This window comes from Trachurus japonicus, chromosome 17 (assembly GCF_045865225.1).
Source record: "Trachurus japonicus isolate A0001 chromosome 17, Traja_1.0".
NCBI classification, from domain to species: domain Eukaryota; kingdom Metazoa; phylum Chordata; class Actinopteri; order Carangiformes; family Carangidae; genus Trachurus; species Trachurus japonicus.
Genome location: NC_140923.1, coordinates 35,216,336 through 35,232,848, shown reverse-complemented (window position 1 = coordinate 35,232,848; position 16,513 = coordinate 35,216,336). Strand labels below are relative to the sequence as shown.

At 40.8% G+C, this 16,513-nt stretch overlaps 3 protein-coding genes across 4 annotated transcripts in view; 1 reads left to right on the top strand and 2 right to left on the bottom strand.

The window, feature by feature from the left end:
* Positions 1–1,038: 1,038 nt before the first annotated feature.
* c17h1orf35 (chromosome 17 C1orf35 homolog) lies at positions 1,039–6,816 on the bottom strand. The gene is made up of 8 exons (XM_085805661.1): positions 6,199–6,816; positions 4,724–4,874; positions 4,589–4,634; positions 4,403–4,485; positions 4,189–4,261; positions 4,032–4,111; positions 3,751–3,876; positions 1,039–1,758 (listed from the first exon to the last, which is right to left on the bottom strand). Exons 1-8 carry the CDS (start codon positions 6,293–6,295, stop codon positions 1,503–1,505), a joined length of 912 nt encoding a protein of 303 aa, XP_085661787.1. The 5' UTR covers positions 6,296–6,816; the 3' UTR covers positions 1,039–1,502.
* Positions 5,933–14,098, top strand: guk1a (guanylate kinase 1a). 2 transcript variants are annotated; one of them, XM_085805662.1, is made up of 8 exons: positions 5,933–6,059; positions 6,839–6,973; positions 10,453–10,566; positions 11,029–11,070; positions 11,168–11,403; positions 11,521–11,605; positions 11,704–11,789; positions 12,534–14,098. In XM_085805662.1, the coding sequence occupies exons 2-8, from the start codon at positions 6,940–6,942 to the stop codon at positions 12,570–12,572; spliced, it is 636 nt and encodes a 211-aa protein (XP_085661788.1). In that variant the 5' UTR covers positions 5,933–6,059; positions 6,839–6,939; the 3' UTR covers positions 12,573–14,098. The 2 variants fall into 2 exon arrangements, with proteins under 2 accessions (XP_085661788.1, XP_085661789.1); XM_085805663.1 differs by lacking the exon at positions 6,839–6,973.
* The window catches only part of obscnb (obscurin, cytoskeletal calmodulin and titin-interacting RhoGEF b), a 57,049-nt gene continuing 54,482 nt past the window's right edge, over positions 13,947–16,513 (bottom strand). Inside the window, exon 93 of the mRNA XM_085805639.1 lies at positions 13,947–16,404. Within this exon, the coding sequence (XP_085661765.1) occupies positions 15,303–16,404 (1,102 nt within the window). The 3' untranslated portion in view covers positions 13,947–15,302. The remainder of the gene's footprint in view (positions 16,405–16,513) is intronic.

The following is a 16,513-nucleotide window of genomic DNA, read 5'->3' as shown; positions in this document are numbered from 1 at the left end:
AACGTTAAGTTGGAGATTCTCCATGTGCTTGGTAGTATGTGTTCTCTCTAGTTTCTTATAGATCTTAAACTAATATGTTCGAAATTTATACAATGGGTACAAAAAAACAGACCAATGAAAAACGTCATTAGTTCTACACCATATAATGCAGGAGCACACTCGAAGGCACAATGCTGTGATTTAACAACAGATCCCATATTGGTGTCAGGGTGAACTGATGGGGTGATCATCCTTTGACCCAGGGAGAAATGTGAGACTCCGAACAGTGGAAACCACCCAATGTTTGGGTTAAAGCAGTAATGTGGAGAGCATACCCTGCCTCACATTGTGTCAGGGTGGCAATCTAGGACAGCATTCTTGCAGGTTGATTAGGCTGCCGTGGTTAATGCAGCCAAGCCTATAAAACATGGCAGGAGAGTATGGTAGTGGTGGAAGGAGAAGGAGTTGGAGTCTCGGGTCCCTCACGGGGTGGCTTTGTCTGGCCTCCTCTCCTGCTGCTCCATCAGCTTGGATTGTGTGTGGCGGTCTAACGGTACTCGGCCATATAAAAGGACCAGCCTGGTTTTTTGCACTCTTCTTTATGAATGCCTTGCTCTTTTTTAGTGCACCCCCCAGGTGCCGGCCAGCAGAATACCCTCTTTCAGACCAATTCAAGGCAAATGCAAACACTACACTCTATTATGACCAGTGGAGAGCATTCCAATGGTATCGCACCAGTCAGGAAGCTCAACCTAGAACGGTGAGGGATTAAGGAGTGTTGGCATGACCGAGAGAAAGAAAGGGACCATAGCTGCTGAGTAGTGCAAGGGGCACAGTGGGACGGAGATGTCTAAGGACGCAAAGGCATCAAGGAGCATCCCAGAGGATTTACTTAAAAAAAACACTGAAAGAAACTCACCCAACTGTTGCACAAGACGATCCCTATATAATAAAATAGAAATAGTATTTACATTGTCTTCTGACTAACACTAACTAAGCCCATCTTATAATACCTGTATGCTTCTGTTGGAACAGACTCATTCACACAGGAAGGATTCATTCGTTTTTGAAATCTTTTACTCAAGCTGGTGTAAACAACTGTGTCAGGTATTTAGTTTCCAGGAATAATCATACTGCACACAGTACAAGTTTCTGTGGCTTTGTTCTAGGTAAAACTTAGATTTCCTGAGCAATAAAAGCCACAAGGGCAAGATATAGGAAAACAGAGATGATTTCATTTGCTATTCAAACTATTTCAACCTATGACAGTAAGTAAAATTATAAACACTGTTAAAATACAAAAAGTGTCAAATAAAAACTCAAAATAGCACAAAGAACACAGTGTCCAGGACTAACTGACCAATTCATAGGGTGCAAAGTTAAAACACAAGGCCAGACACATTAACTCTCCATCACCAGTCTGTTTGGTTGTCCCGAGGTAAATGAGGGCTTCAGGGCCAGTGGAGCTGCTGTGGAGCGCTCTGTCCTCATTATGCGTCTTTGAATTTACGGGGAGGGGGACATTAGTCGTCGGAGTCTGTGTCGTGGCGCCGCCTGTGGCTTTGTGTTGCACCAGCAGGGGCCATCTTGTGGCCCGCGGGGTTACGGGAGACAGGAGACCCCCCATCAGAGGAGTCTGTGTCATGCCGCTGCTGTCGATGATCGGGGTAGGAGGGCTGTCGCTCGGCCTTTGCTTCCCCTCTTGAATGGCTGTCATGGGGTCTGGCTCCACTCTGACTGTGGTATGATGGATTATGATGATGGTGGTCCTTTCTGTGCCTGACAAGTAAAAAAAAAAGAGGAAACAATCAATGAGTAGCGTTGCGGTGGGGATCAGTTAAGATATTGCGATAGTGGGAAAGAAGAAAAAGTAGTGACATCTACAGAAAATATGAAACAGCAGATGTAACTGAATAAAACTGACTATTTCACATTCAACTGTTATTAAATGATTGCTGTTGACCTCTTTCTTATATTGATTCATATAAATGTTGTCTTGCTGGTAGAATTCACTGAAACACATAAATTGCATAAGTATATATATTATAAAACACCACCTCTCCTGCTAATAGCCTATATAACAGACAATATATCTATCATAGGGGTACGTGTGTTTCAGTTTTTAAGGGTAATGCTTCAGGCTGCTGTGAATAGGACAGTGTATTGGTGCCCTCTAGTGCTGACAGATGAAAGCCTCTGTTTTCATGGCAAGTCTGCAAATTTGGGTACTGTGAAGGTGGACATTGTATGAGCAAATATTCAGTATAATTTATCAAAAGAAGATACAATATCACCAATTAATGCCATAATACATCTGTTTTTTAGTTTTGTAAACAAAACATTCAACCTGGGCCCCGCCTCCTGCCCCTGACGGCAGCAGCAGCAGCTGTCAGAACTGCAGAGTAAAGGAAATACAGTCCGAGTGAAGCGCTGAAGCGGCAGGTCAATAGAGTGCCAAAGCGGAAGCAGGAAGTAATGTCGCCATGAGACCTCAATTCGGAAAAAATCTCCATGTAAGTGAACGGTCAAAATTTTATTTCGTGGGGCATCGCGTGGCGTAGTGGTTAGAGCGGGCGCCCCATGTATAGAAGCACAGTCCTCGCTGCAGTTGGCCCTGGTTCGAGTCCCGTGTCGGGCGCCATTTACTGCATGTCATTCCCTCTCTCTCTGCCTCCCCATTTCCTGTCTGTCTCAACTGTACTATCTATAAAGGCATAAATGCCCCAAAAAAATATACTTTAAAAAAAAAAAAAAAAAAAATTATTTCGTGATCCGATTGAATTGTGTCATGAGAAAACTATTTGACCTTAACCTACTTAAAACATCGCGTTTCATGCCAAAAAATCAGCAGTTTGTCGTAAAACGGCAACGGAAGAATGTATTTTGTGTGAAGACCGCTCTACAGACTACAGATCGGGTGTCCCACAAAAAAATACGTCACCAACTGACACAGGAAAGGGCGGCATGTGGTGTGTGACGTCACCTACGCGACCTGTAGTCTTCCTGGTTACGGATTTTCGGAATTTTATTTTACAATAGTTTTACAACAACCTGCTGATTTCTTGGCATGAAACGCGATGTTTTAAATAGGTAGAGGTCATATATTTTTCTCATGGTACAATTCAATCGGATCAAAAAATGAAATTTAGACTCCCGTTCACTTACATGGAGAAAAAATACTCACTCATCATGCGTCCAAGATGTCAAAAATGGCAACCAGGAAATGTCAGGAATCTAAAAATAGCGCCAGAAGCTTATTTACTTCCTTCGATAATTTTATTGGTTTGGATTCTGAACCAATAGAATATACTCGCGATAAAATCGTCACGCTGCATATGTGGACACTTATTTCGCGAGATTTCGTCGCCGGTTCGCTCGTTTGCTGTATGCCAGGATGCAGTGTTATGCTGTAACAAGTAGGAGGGCCGTTGTGGTGAGCTGTGAAGCGAGTGCTAGTGGCGAATGCATCCACCGCTAGCACTCACTAGCGGGGCTAGCAGCCGTCCTACTCGTGCTGCATGGAGCTTCACCTGAGCTCTGTCATTGGCTGGAGAGAAAACACCAACTCTCCACCCAGAAGCGTCCCCATGCACAACAAACAAAGCAAAAGACCAAAATACAGGCATGGGGAGGGGGCTCTGTAGACACAGTCACCACCACACAGGACTCGAAGCCCATTATTAAGACTGATTTCATTTGTATAGCGTTTAGTTTCTCAGCAAAAACCTCCAGACTCTACCTTTAAATGAAAATGAAATGATATGAACTTACCTCTTTCTGTTGTCATCTGACTCTGAAGAGGACGAGTCTCTTCTTTGCCTTTTCTTCTTTTTGTCCTTCTTCTTTTTCTCCTTTTTGCTCTTTTTTTCTTTCTTTTTCTTCTTTTTGCTCTCATGTCTGGAGTTCAAAATTTAGCAGTGAAGATCATAATTATTCAAATTAACATTAAACAATTGATTCAAGGCCATATTTACCTTAGTAGAACAAAATGTCTGCTGTTTTCTCAAGTTTTAAATGTGAGTAAATCGGTAGCTAATCGTATGCATACGTACCGCTGCTCCATCTCTTCTTTGTCTACACTCTCAGATGGATTTGTTGTTGCAGTTACGGGATGACCTTCAGTCTTGTGGTGCTGTAAAGACAGAATTTTTTTATTTCTACTTTTTTAAGTAACATAGTAGAGGCAGCAGAGAGGGAAAAAAAACTTACTGTAAAGACTGGTAAGCCTATTTTCGCAGCCTCCTTTTCTTTTTGGGACAGTAACATTTTCCTTGACCCTGCACTGTAAATAGAAACACACACTTGTAAACAAACACTTTACGATCGCACAGCATCAAGATAACAAGCTCTCTAGCCACCATTTGAATGTCAAGAGGATCATTGTGACTGAACAAAAATAGAAGCATATTTCCTCCTTCATCACCTGGAGCTTCCCAAGCCAGAGACACGGTCCACATTTCTCTCCTCCCCATCAGCCTCTTCCCTCCTGCAAACATCTGCAAGGTCCTGTGTCGAAATTAGATAGAAATCATTTCATATAACATTATAATGCTGCAGGCAAATTCTTTAAAAAGCTTTTGACTGAAGGCAAAACTGAACAGTGACATACTTCTTTGGTCAGGCCAGTTGGTTGTCTCTTTATATTCTTGTGCCCTCTGGATTGACAAAAGAAAAAGAAAATGAATAACCTTCATCAGTGATCAACTGCACTTGTTTCCCATTTTTTAAAAGAAGTTATACATACAAGGCAGCCATCAGGGCTTCGTGCTCTGCAGCTTTGACCGCAGCAAGTTCATCCTGTCTGGACAAAGCCTTCTTGCCTGTTTTATCTCTTGCATACCATGTCAGATCTTTGCCTTTTTGCCATCGTCCTACTGGTGCCATCAAAGAGTTCCCTGGAAACAACACAGAGGAATAGACAGTGATTGAAAATGATGTGCTATGCATGTTATTTCTACTGTATTGAGCAGCTGAGTTTTTCTGCGAGAATTTGAACTAGTCCCTCCTCAAAAAGAAACAGTAGACAGTCGCTGCTGTAGAAGGCAAATGTAAAGAATCTAAAAGGCCATAACAACAGCAAAACTGATTTTGAGATGTAAAGATTCAGTAAAAAGTAAAAAAAAAAAGAAAAAGTAAAATTTTCTGGTTTAGAGATCTCAACCCTACACTAAAGAAAACTCCTGGATGAAAAATTGATTAATTCACTGTTACTTGAGTACCTACATTGGAGGTCACCTGATGGCTTCAATGACTTCAGATCTTGCAACTTATGATCATGAAGGGCAGCAACAAACAATCGCTCTAACACAAATTCTGTCCTTGATGCAGTGATTTCTAAGTCTGTCTATAAATGATAAGGTAAAAGATAGGATGAATAAATGAACATAAAAAAAGAAAAGTAAAAATAAATCCACTAACTGACAAACCTTTATATTTATGAAGCTGGGCAATCAAATATTTAACATTTTACATTGACATTTCTTGAAAATACTTTAAATAAATCAATCACCTGTATTTAAAAACTGTGGTCATGTTTGTTATTTAATAACTGAATGTTGCAACAATTAAAACACCTGTGATTGTTGATTCAGACACAAACATATAAACTTGCTGAAATAACACAAGTTAATTTCTATTTTTAGGTCGATTTTCCTCCTGATTTAACACATGAATCAAGAATTACTTGGCACACACATTTTGAGTTGTGTCCTCCTCCCACCACATAAAAGGAAATCTGCTGTTGATAAAATGTGCACTGTAGCTTTAAGCGTTTAATTGTTCGTTCAAAAAAACTGTTTCCTGTGTTTATTTAACTCGTAAAACACAAGTAACGTTATTCTGATTTGTCCATTTAATGTTACAGCTGTGGTGGATGCTACGTAGCCCCTTGGTGGCATGCTGACCTGCTGTCAGCGGTGGGGGCTCAAATAACGAAGAGACGACGTGTGTCTGCTCAGTAAGAGAGAAAGGGGGCAGTAATGACAGCTGGAGCCTGCAGATTGTAGAGTGGAAACAGGACGAAAACCCAGCGACTAGACCAACACAGACACTGTGTGGAATGAGGGAGTCTACAACAAAAGGTGTGCAATACAGTATGTGGAGCCTAACTGCGCGAAATTTAAGTGTGATTTTTTTTTTTACATGTTTTGCTCTGCTGGTTGTAAGTTAGCATACAGGCTATCACCCATGTCGCAGGTTAGCGCCGTCGTACAAACTTACCGAGATAATTCTCCCTGTGCTTATCGACTTTCACGTCATCCCAGTTGAACTGGTCCTGGCCCCCTCGGACCCCTCCAGATCTCGAAGAACCAAACATGCCTAGTAAATGGTGTTATTACGATAAGAGCAGGGGGCGCTGGATTCAGCCGCTAACTTTCAGCCACGTTAGCACACGAGCTCCGCGACTGGTCAGGCCTTTAGCGTCCACTCATCCGGGAAAGTTGCGGTGAGTTTAACCTTGCTGCTTCGGTCGGAGAACAACGTGCGTCTTTGTGGTGGTATTTGCGAAATCACTGAAACTGACGCGACAACTAATCTTGTTTACTTTCATGAAATGTCCACGAAGCTCAAAAGGAAATGGCTCCAACTCAAGCTGAGCTATGCTATGCTATGCTATGCTATGCTATGCTATGCTATGCAGCACGCGTTACTCTGCGTCCTTAAAATAAACAATCCGTAACCGTGCGCACATAGTTCCGCGTTAAGGAAATAAATGTAGCTCCTGGCCTATTGCACTTTATACTCTAAAATGTCCGCACTGGCAGTGTATGTTCTCTTTAGCAAATGTTAGCAAAACTTCACGTTTCTTTGCTTTGTGTCGCACATTACCGTCGTGACGTCTTAATGTTGTGACCCGCAGTGATGACGTAGGCAGCCCCGGTCCACTAATGGCACTCGCAGCGGAGGAGGGAGAAAACCCTCCGGACAAGGTCTCACAATCTTAGACTAACGTAACTCCCGATGTACATGAGATATTTTTCCAGACTGTTTTCAGGTAAGAAGCAGGATGTTTGTCTGTTTATGTGTTTGTCTGTCGTTGTTGTTGTTTTTAAATGTCGGCCTGTGTCTGTCTGTTTTGTGTCACTGTAGCCAAGAGACATCCATTCATTTCCTACGATGTGAGGCTCTTAGGTTTCACCGCCGCTGCAGGTTAATAACGGTTTTTGTTCACTGAGTTGACTAAGTTTAGCTGATGCAGTGTCACCTGTAGTTAGTAGTGTTAATAACATGGGGCTATGTGTTTTTTTTTTTTATTGACAACAAAGCGCATTATACTCAACTGAAAGTAAAACTCAGACTGCAAAAACCAATCCCATGACAACACTTCAAAATGTCCAGTAGAGCAAATGCACACAAGCTAATAACATGTGTAGTTTCGTTGTAATTACGAGTTAGTCTTTGAAGGTCCACAGAGTCCCTTTGTATTCAAAACATAGTAGCCTACTTATGTACACAGCAAATTGTTCATATTTTAAAAGGCTACACAGACACTAATTGACTACAGGCCAATATGTTAATACTTCCAGTGATACCATGTAATAGGCTATCTTAACTCCTAATGATGCAAGTCTCTATCACTGCATCTTTACTTCAGCTAATTACAAATCTGTTTTAATAAATATTAATGAGAATAAAAATCAAGGATGTAATTTTCATCTTTTCTTAAGTCAGACCCTTAACATTTTATTGCCCCTGACAGTGATTCAAAGGGCACTCTGCAGAGCCCGATTTAGCTGTTTTTTATCTGTTAGATAAGTCTGGCACAAGATCGTAGACACTCATGACACTCACTGCATAGTAATAAATGGAAATTACTTCCTTCTGTTTTGACAATATGAACGGTATGCTGTATCTTCGAGGGCTGCAACAAATGATCATTCACATAATTTGCTAATCTGCAGGTATTTATTTGTGAATTGGACAGTTTCATCTATGCAATGCTGAACATTATTATCAGAATTGAACAGATCCCGAGGTGTTATTCACATCATCAAAGATAATGTATTCATATGAGATGATATTTAAGTTAAATACAGGGTCTCATCATCTGAGAACGTGGTCCATGAATCTTTAGTTCCTTCTTGCATGGGAAGAAGTTGCTCATCTGACCACTGAGGTCTAATAGGCTTCACATGGCTTGCTTCAGGCCAGCCACATATCAATCACGTGAGATGTAGTGTACACGGTTTAAGTCAGGCTTCCAATAAGCCTATAAGTCAGTCTATGTTAATTGTAAACTCGCGTCTTTCATTTCCTGTCACACAGCTTTAATCTACATACAGGGTTAGTTCTTGTGTGTGTATGAGTGGGAGCTTCAGGTTTCAGATAACCCGTCAATAACAAATGCAATCAAAACGATGGCTTAAAATTGCAGATTTAATGTTATCTTGACAGGTTTTTATATAATTTGCTTTCAATAGGAAATTTATTTAATTTCAGTTTCCAGCACTATTTGTCTTCTCTTAGGCCTTATTATCTTTTCATTTAGCAATCAAATAAGAAAAGCCTGCTGAGGCTTTTAAAAAAAAATTTTGTTCATAAATGTGTGTATAGTATATGGTAGTTACGTGTTTTTTTTTTTAAAGTAGCTACAAGCAGCCCACATGACAATGAACACAAATATTTTCCTGATTTCCATAACTGAAACATTTCACCAATCAACAAAATAAATCTGCATCTATTCTCAGTTAATCATTTCAGATATTTGTCGAACAGGATTAAATTTGTATAGAGAATAGGAAGCTGCTGCAAATAGCCCAAACAGTCATTGATTGGTGGTGGAGGTCTGGTGTTGGTGTTGGGAGGTGACACCTATTCTAAGACAGGACTGACCTCTGAAAAAGAAACGCTGGCACCTTAATTAGACATGTTGCTGTTTACGGGAAGCATTCAAGAGGCACTGGAGAATTACTCCTGTCATTTGCACCTGCAAACACAACCTCACTGCCTCTGATTCGCCTGGAGACAAGATGACTCATAATGCCATGGTTATATTCTTTTCTATTAAAGACCACAGGGACATCCAGAAGTCCTACTCTACTTTTGTTTTTAAAATGAGATTAAGATTTAAGATTTCCACATTTTTATTAAGAATTTAATGCAACTTAACATTTTTCATGGAATACCTCATTTTTGGACCAATTGCCAACCTGCCTAATACTTGATAGTGATGTAAGTAATCTGTAACTGTAAACAATAATAATTATAGCAGCTCTTCACTGTAGTTTAGCAGCTCAATAGCACAATTATAACTATTTTCTTACCATTAATATGGAGAAGATGGTCAGAGTTGTTGCTAATCAACATACATACACATGTAATAATTACTCAAAGAATGTCTCAAAGAGCTGTCGCCGCCTTTGGACAAGAAATAGTTAACACATGGATCTTTTTTTTATTTTGCGATATCAGATCACTATGAATATCCGCTAATGGCCTGTTGGTGTGTAAAGGACGTGGCCCTGCCATCTTGCCCCTCCTCCCACACTGCTCTCATACATCATCCACCCACACACACCCTCATAAACAGTCACGCCCGCCAGGCTCACTTGAATGTCTTGTCTGCTTGCACTCCGTGTGTTTTGAGGAAAGGTAAGGAGGAACACTGTGGGCTTTACTTTATTCTTTACTTGAGCAGGATGCACAAAATTGATTTGTAGTAGTGGAAAAACTTAAGGTACCGTACTGAGAAACAAATACCATTTTACAAACTTGTAGTATTCTGCTTTTAGGCTCAGCACTGGAAGGCTGTATACTGTGGTTAAAGTGATGGTATGCGTTAACACCCACGGTGGAGTCATAGTACCAACAAAGTCAGGAATGTGCACCTTGGTGACGCTGGCCACCGGCTTTTGCTCTTTTTGCCTGTCTGTGTTGTTAGCATTAGCTAGCATTAACACCTCGACCAGCTGCTGCACCTGTGTGGGTGTTCTCATCTTGTGTTGTGATGTACACACTCTCTCACCACCACTGGACCATCTGATCTAACGGCTAATGGCGTCTTATTGAGTTATCAGAAACAATGTCCGGTTATGTCAGTCTGTGCCTTCACTACACTGCACTGCACTCAGACATGTTGTCAACTGCTCTGTTGTGTCCTGTCATCAACAAGTGCTTTAGGGCTCTCCAATTAGCGATGAATTGTTCCTCTCCACTGCCATGGTAACCTCACAGCTTGCTAAACAGTTGATTGCCTTTCCTCCTGTGGGGTTTTTTTTTTTTTAGGTCTCATCATTTGCTGCTGAGTGCTGCTGGCTTATTATTTTTATCCCCCCCAGAGCACACTGTTTTTGTTCTGAACACACAAAGCTGCTGTAATGTTGTGTAACTGCACTGAGAGCCATATGTTCGTACAGATTTGGTCCTGTGATGACTCATGCAGTAAGACTCCAGCGGTTGTGTTTCACCCTTCAGCCTCAGTCTCTTTTTTTTGCTCTCATTGAACACTCCTTCGTTTCTCCTCCTCTCTTGCAGCTATGGCTGGACCCAGGCCTGTGGTTTTTAGCGGGCCCTCTGGGGCAGGGAAGAGCACTCTGCTGAAGAAGCTCATGAAGGAATACGACAGTGTCTTTGGCTTCAGCGTCTCCCGTGAGTGTCAACAAGGAAACAAAGGGTTGCTATTGATTAGCATAGTCAAACCTGTACATGTGGATATGTAAATGTGTGCCAAATGTCACAAGCAAGCAAAATTCAAACAGAGCTGCAATGAATGATGGTTTCCTTTACTGATTAACCTAATGATTATTTCCTCTGATTAATCAGACTCAAAAAAAGAAATAGATGAAAAGTCCATTTCATAGTTTCTTAAGGCCCAAAATGAAATCTTCATTTAACTTTGTTGTGATATTAAACCCACCAGTATTTCAGGTATAAAGATATAAATCAGAGAAAACTAGCAAATATTTATATTGAAGAGATGGAACCACTGAATATTTATTTATAGTTTACTAGATTAGTTACGGATGTGCTAATGCATTAATCAAGTCATCACTTCAGCTCAAGATTCAAATCCAGTTCATATTATAACATAACTGTCTTATCATTCCTCAGATACGACCAGAAATCCTCGGCCTGGGGAGGAGAATGGCAAAGGTACCTAGTTTTCCTCCTTTCACAAGCTCTCCAACAACTCATGTCTTACTTTCTAGTTAACAGTTTTATAGCTGTGTCCCTCATTTCGTGGTTTCAGATTACCATTATGTCACACGGGAGGTGATGCAGGCTAGCATCGACAACGGTGAGTTCATTGAGAACGCAGAGTTTTCCGGGAACATGTATGGGACGAGTAAAGCCGCTGTGCAAGACGTCCAGGCCAAGAACCTCATCTGTATACTTGACATAGACATGCAGGGTGTGAGGAACATTAAAAGGACAGACCTCCATCCCATCTATGTCTCCATCCAGCCACCGTCCATGGCAACCCTGGTGAGAGCAGTGAATAACCAGATTGTTCACATTTAGGACTTTCCCAGTTGTCACGTTACCGGTTGTACAGGTTTTGGATGCTCAGATTTTTTTTCCTGATTGTTGTTCCTGTTGCAGGAAAAGCGTTTAAGAGACAGAAAGACTGAGTCAGAGGAGAGCCTCCAGAAACGTTTACATGCAGCCAAGGTGGACATGGAGTTTAGTAAGTATTAACAGCGGTGCTCAGAATTATTTTTTTTAAGTTTTAAATAACACAAATGTTAAAATCATGAGCATGAGAATAATTGTATTTTCCTTCAGGTAAAGAACCTGGTGTCTTTGATGTGTTAATTGTCAATGACAATTTGGAAGATGCTTATGGACAGTTAAAACAGGCTCTTCTTGAGGTGAGTTGCTATTATAGAACAGTTTTTTTTTGTTTTTTTTTTACATATGTTTACAAATGTGTTTGTTGCACAACTTGAACCATTAAAACTATAAACTATATACTACAAACTATTGTGTATTAGTTTTAATGGCAACAATGCATCCCTATTTTATTTTATTTTATTATATTATTTCAATTCATTGCATGTAAAGCAGGAAAGTTATATCAAGTTATATCAGTGATCAATCAAGATACACATAGACACGAACAGATCAAATTCGAGCTGACCACTCCAGCCATGTCTTACTGAGGACAATGTTAATACCAATTTCGAACAGGTTTCAAATGAAACTGTAAAATTTGACCCTGTAAATCTGCCATTTTTGTGCCATGCCAAGGAAAATCTGACACATATAGAAACAGTGTTTAAGTATAGTGGGGCGTAGCAGTTGGTCAATTAATGAGATAAAATGCACTTTTGTTTTTCTCAAAAGGCTCAGGCTTTTGTGGCTACAGTGTAACCTTGTGTTATGGCCAGACGTGGCTAATGTTAATATTGACATTGCTGTGTGCACTGTAATTGGTTTATGTTCTACATTGTTAACAGTTATATATCGAGCTAAGCCATAGAGAATCCTGGGAAATAAAGGCAGTTTCCATTTGTGACCACAGTGAACGTGACATAGTTCACAGTTGTAGTTTTGTTTTGTTTTAACTACCCACATTTGGAACATTGTAAAATATGTTTTCCCTTTTTTTCTAGGAAATTAATAAGGTGAAGAAAATCGACATGTCTTCGTAGGAGACGACAGCATCCTGACACCGTTAAGTCCCGTCCAGCCACTCCTCAAAACCACAGACCTCCATTCCACTCGTGTACATTCCCACAGATGGCGGTCTGTGTGTAGGATTTACATACTGTTGAGAAGTATACGATAACATACTATTAAAGTGGAACTTTTTTTTTTTTACTGGCAAAGCGCTTTTATATTTTTATTTTCATATGTACGGAAATGATACTCCAATGATCCTTACACGATGAGACTTGGTAGGATGCTCTCTCTGGACAGGATTTACTGACCACACAAACGGATATACTGCTTGCAGCAGCAACATGCAGACAGTAGTGTGTACAATAACTCATTCCATCTTGTGGGTAATCTGGTTTGTCAAGTGTGCAAAAAAGCACGCATCTGGATATATGGATAGCGAGTTATGCTACCCGTACTCCATTAGAGGGTTTTTTGTGCAACTCTTTTAATTATATCATAGATTTAATGAAATCATAAAATGTGTTGGTAAGAGAAAACATGGCAGTTGTTTACTTAGATGTGATGATTCATGCAAGTCAGCTGTACTGTTCGAATAATAAAACTATTCCAGTGCTAGTCAATGCTTTCGCTTTAGAGACTTTTATAATGGCCACATACTAGTGTGCTTACGCCATAACAGTTTGGTTTGTTAGATAGACTGAAGTGCTATAGAAGGATTAAATCCCATGATACAAGTAGAAAATGTTGCTTAGAATAACGAAACAATAGAGCATCTAATGTCACTTTGTTTGTTTTGGGTGGGGAGGGGGGGCTATGACAGATTGGTTTTACTGTTTATTTTACAGTTGTAAATTTGTAAAACTTTTATATTGTGTAACTTATTCACTTTGCTGCTCCAGCTGCAGAGTGAAATTACACTGAACAGTTTGGGTTCATAACAAAAGGAGATCTTTGTAACTTTAAAGACAAATTAAATGGCACATGTATGTTTTTTTATATATTGCTTAGAATGAAGCACACAACGAACCTACTTTTACTTGAAAGCTAAGAACAAACATTTCTAATAATCCATTTGTGAATTGGCATTTTTTGTTATTATCGAATTCAAAACCAAAATGAATTTCATGGACATAAAAAAATACCCATTCCTTTGTGCAGATAATTGTGTGTTTAACTTTGTATTATTCACTGCTATTTAAATAATTAATTGTGGAAATGTTACATCATATTCATTGAGATGCATGCAGTCCTAACCAGCTTTTAAAATATTGTGCTTGTTAAACTTGTATCATCATGTATAACATTAATGAAACTCCCAATAAATTCCGGTATGTCAAAACACAGTACCGGAGTAATAATTATTTGTATGCATGCTGTAAGTAAGAAATGTCAAAGAAAGTAGCTGCAGTATTTGCAGTACATTTATTTAATTCAGATTTAACACTGAGTATCTCATGTTTCCAAAAAAAAAAAAAAACTACACATGTACAGTACAAGCAATTAAAATCTGTTAGTGCCTTTAATATCATTACATAACATGATACTTGTAGCTAAGCCGAACACCTTTTAAACAACACCAACACCACACATCTTTAAGGAGGCAGTTATTCTAGTCATCTTCTAAATTGCACTGAAAAGGTAGTAAATTCTGAGCTCAAGTATTTTGCACAAACATTTGTTCATAATCAAAATATGACATGACAGGTCGGGTTACTTTGGATAAACACGTCCGCCCTGGAAAAGCAAATACATGCAGTCACTCATCTAAATATCACTTACATATGAATATCCCTGTGTCGTCCTGTGAGCTCACAGGTGGTTGCACTGCATTCACAGATGTCAAAATGTCGTAAAACGCTGAGTGTAACATTCAATTATAACACAATTATGGACACATCTGCAAACAGATGTGTAGTCAAACACAGTTAGAGATCTAATGTGGAACAGGCTGTCAGGACACCTACCAAAGGATTTGCTTGTTTCGTTTGTAGAAGCTGTAGTAGAGAACTTCTGTCTGATTTTACCAGACTGACCATAATTTGACAACAGCTCATGGACCATAACAGTGGCTGAAGCTCTGTTGTTGGTTTTACATGATCAGTGCTGCACGTTTAAGTTAACTTACAGTAATACTGAAAGAGAAGCATGCACTCATGACCTCATCAATAGTCTTCAACTCCCAACGTTTGCTGATCCAGCAATTCAAGGCACTGCAAGGGTGCAAAAGGCAACATTTCTTGAAAAGGTACAAAAGTCAAACTGCAAAAATACGTATATTCAAATATCTACTGTATAATTATTTCTGTATGAATATATAAGAGTCATCAGTAAAGATAATGCCTGGATCAGTTAATAATAGTGGATCAAGGCTTATGAATTCATTAAAGTACATAAATGTTACGTGAAATGTGATGAGATGAATTCAGCTCGATGGACAATGAAAGTGTCAGTAAAATATACCTTAGTTACGTAGCTTCTGTCTATCATGTGTATTGATAACACGGGACTGAAACCTGCTTACAGTGACATTCCAACTGGCCTAGTCTAAAGAGACTGGGCCACTCTGACCATTTGACATAAAAAAGTAAAAGACTCACAACAGTGAGCCCACTTTCTGATGGGAGGTTTCAAACTGGAATGGTCTGTCAAATGCAGAAAAGATACTTGAGGTTAGGATATGTTCGTTTTCATCATGTAAGTAGAAATGTCCCCATTTAAGACTAAGAGGGTTTGCGGTACCAGATTAAAAATGTTTGCTTCTACTGGTTCTGATAAAGGTTATCTCTGATTTGAAGAGTGACTGGGTTTCCCACTGATGTGTAGCCATAGGTCTGAGTTGACACTTTGGTTTTAAAGCTCTGCTGCCCACCCTCAACTCTCTGCACCTCTGAGCAGTAGGACGGCTTCACCTCCAGATTTGCGTGGCTCACTTGGATGGGGACGTGCCTCTCAGTCCTGGGCCGCGCTCCGCTGGCTTGAGGGACGGCGGAGGAGAAAAGACTGCCGGACAGGTGCTCCTTGAAGCGACTGAAGAAGCTGCTCCTCTGCCTCGGCGCTGCGACGGGCCGCCCCACGTTCAGCAGCACGGGCTGTCCCACCGTGGACCCGCCGATCTCCCTCTGCAGCACAGAGATCTCACAAGGCTTTTCAGTGACGACGTTGGAGGAGCCGTAGGTCTCTCCTTCTTCTGGAACATAGTCCTCCAAGTCCTCGAGGGTCAAAACATGATCTCCTTGTTTCAGAATCTTAGGTTCCTGCTTTCTGAACATATCTTGATCATCATCTTCATCATCAGGTTCAAAGATGACAGTCTGTTGATCGTCCAGGTCATCGCTGTCCTCTCCGGCTGGTGTGAGGACATCTGAGAGCTCACAGGGCTCCACAGTGGCAGAACCAGAGGGAGCAGTAGCTTCCTCTTCTTCCCAGGCGAGCGGCTGGCTGCTGACGTCTCCGGGCAGCTCGGCCTGAGACTGCTCCACCAGCTTGTTGTTAGAATTGTTAGCGTTTGGGTTTTCCGGTGGAGACCTTTTGGGTCTGGAGGGAGTGGCAGCGCGATCAGAAGCTGCAGGTGAGATGCCTCTCCTCCTGGGCAGCCTGGGAGATTTATTGACCTTGTACTCGATGACCTCCTCTACCTCAACCCACCTGGGTCTGCTCTCCATGGCTCTGGCGTCTGCACCCTCGGGCTCCGTGACATAGAGGGTAGGGATAGTGGTCTTTCTTGGAGTGGGCATCCTCCTCACTCTGGCAGAGGGCTCTGGGGTGGATGTTTCAGAGCGGTGGGCTCCAGCAAGAGTCAGGCCAGGAGATCTGTGCCTCCTCATGCGCGGGTTTTTCACCACGGTGGTTATAGTCTCCTCACTGGATTGAAAAGACGACCACAGACAATATCAGTGCTACAGATGAAGGTCTTAAGTACAAACTAAGAGGGTACATGCAGTTTTCACACTGATGACTGATGCTTGTCGGC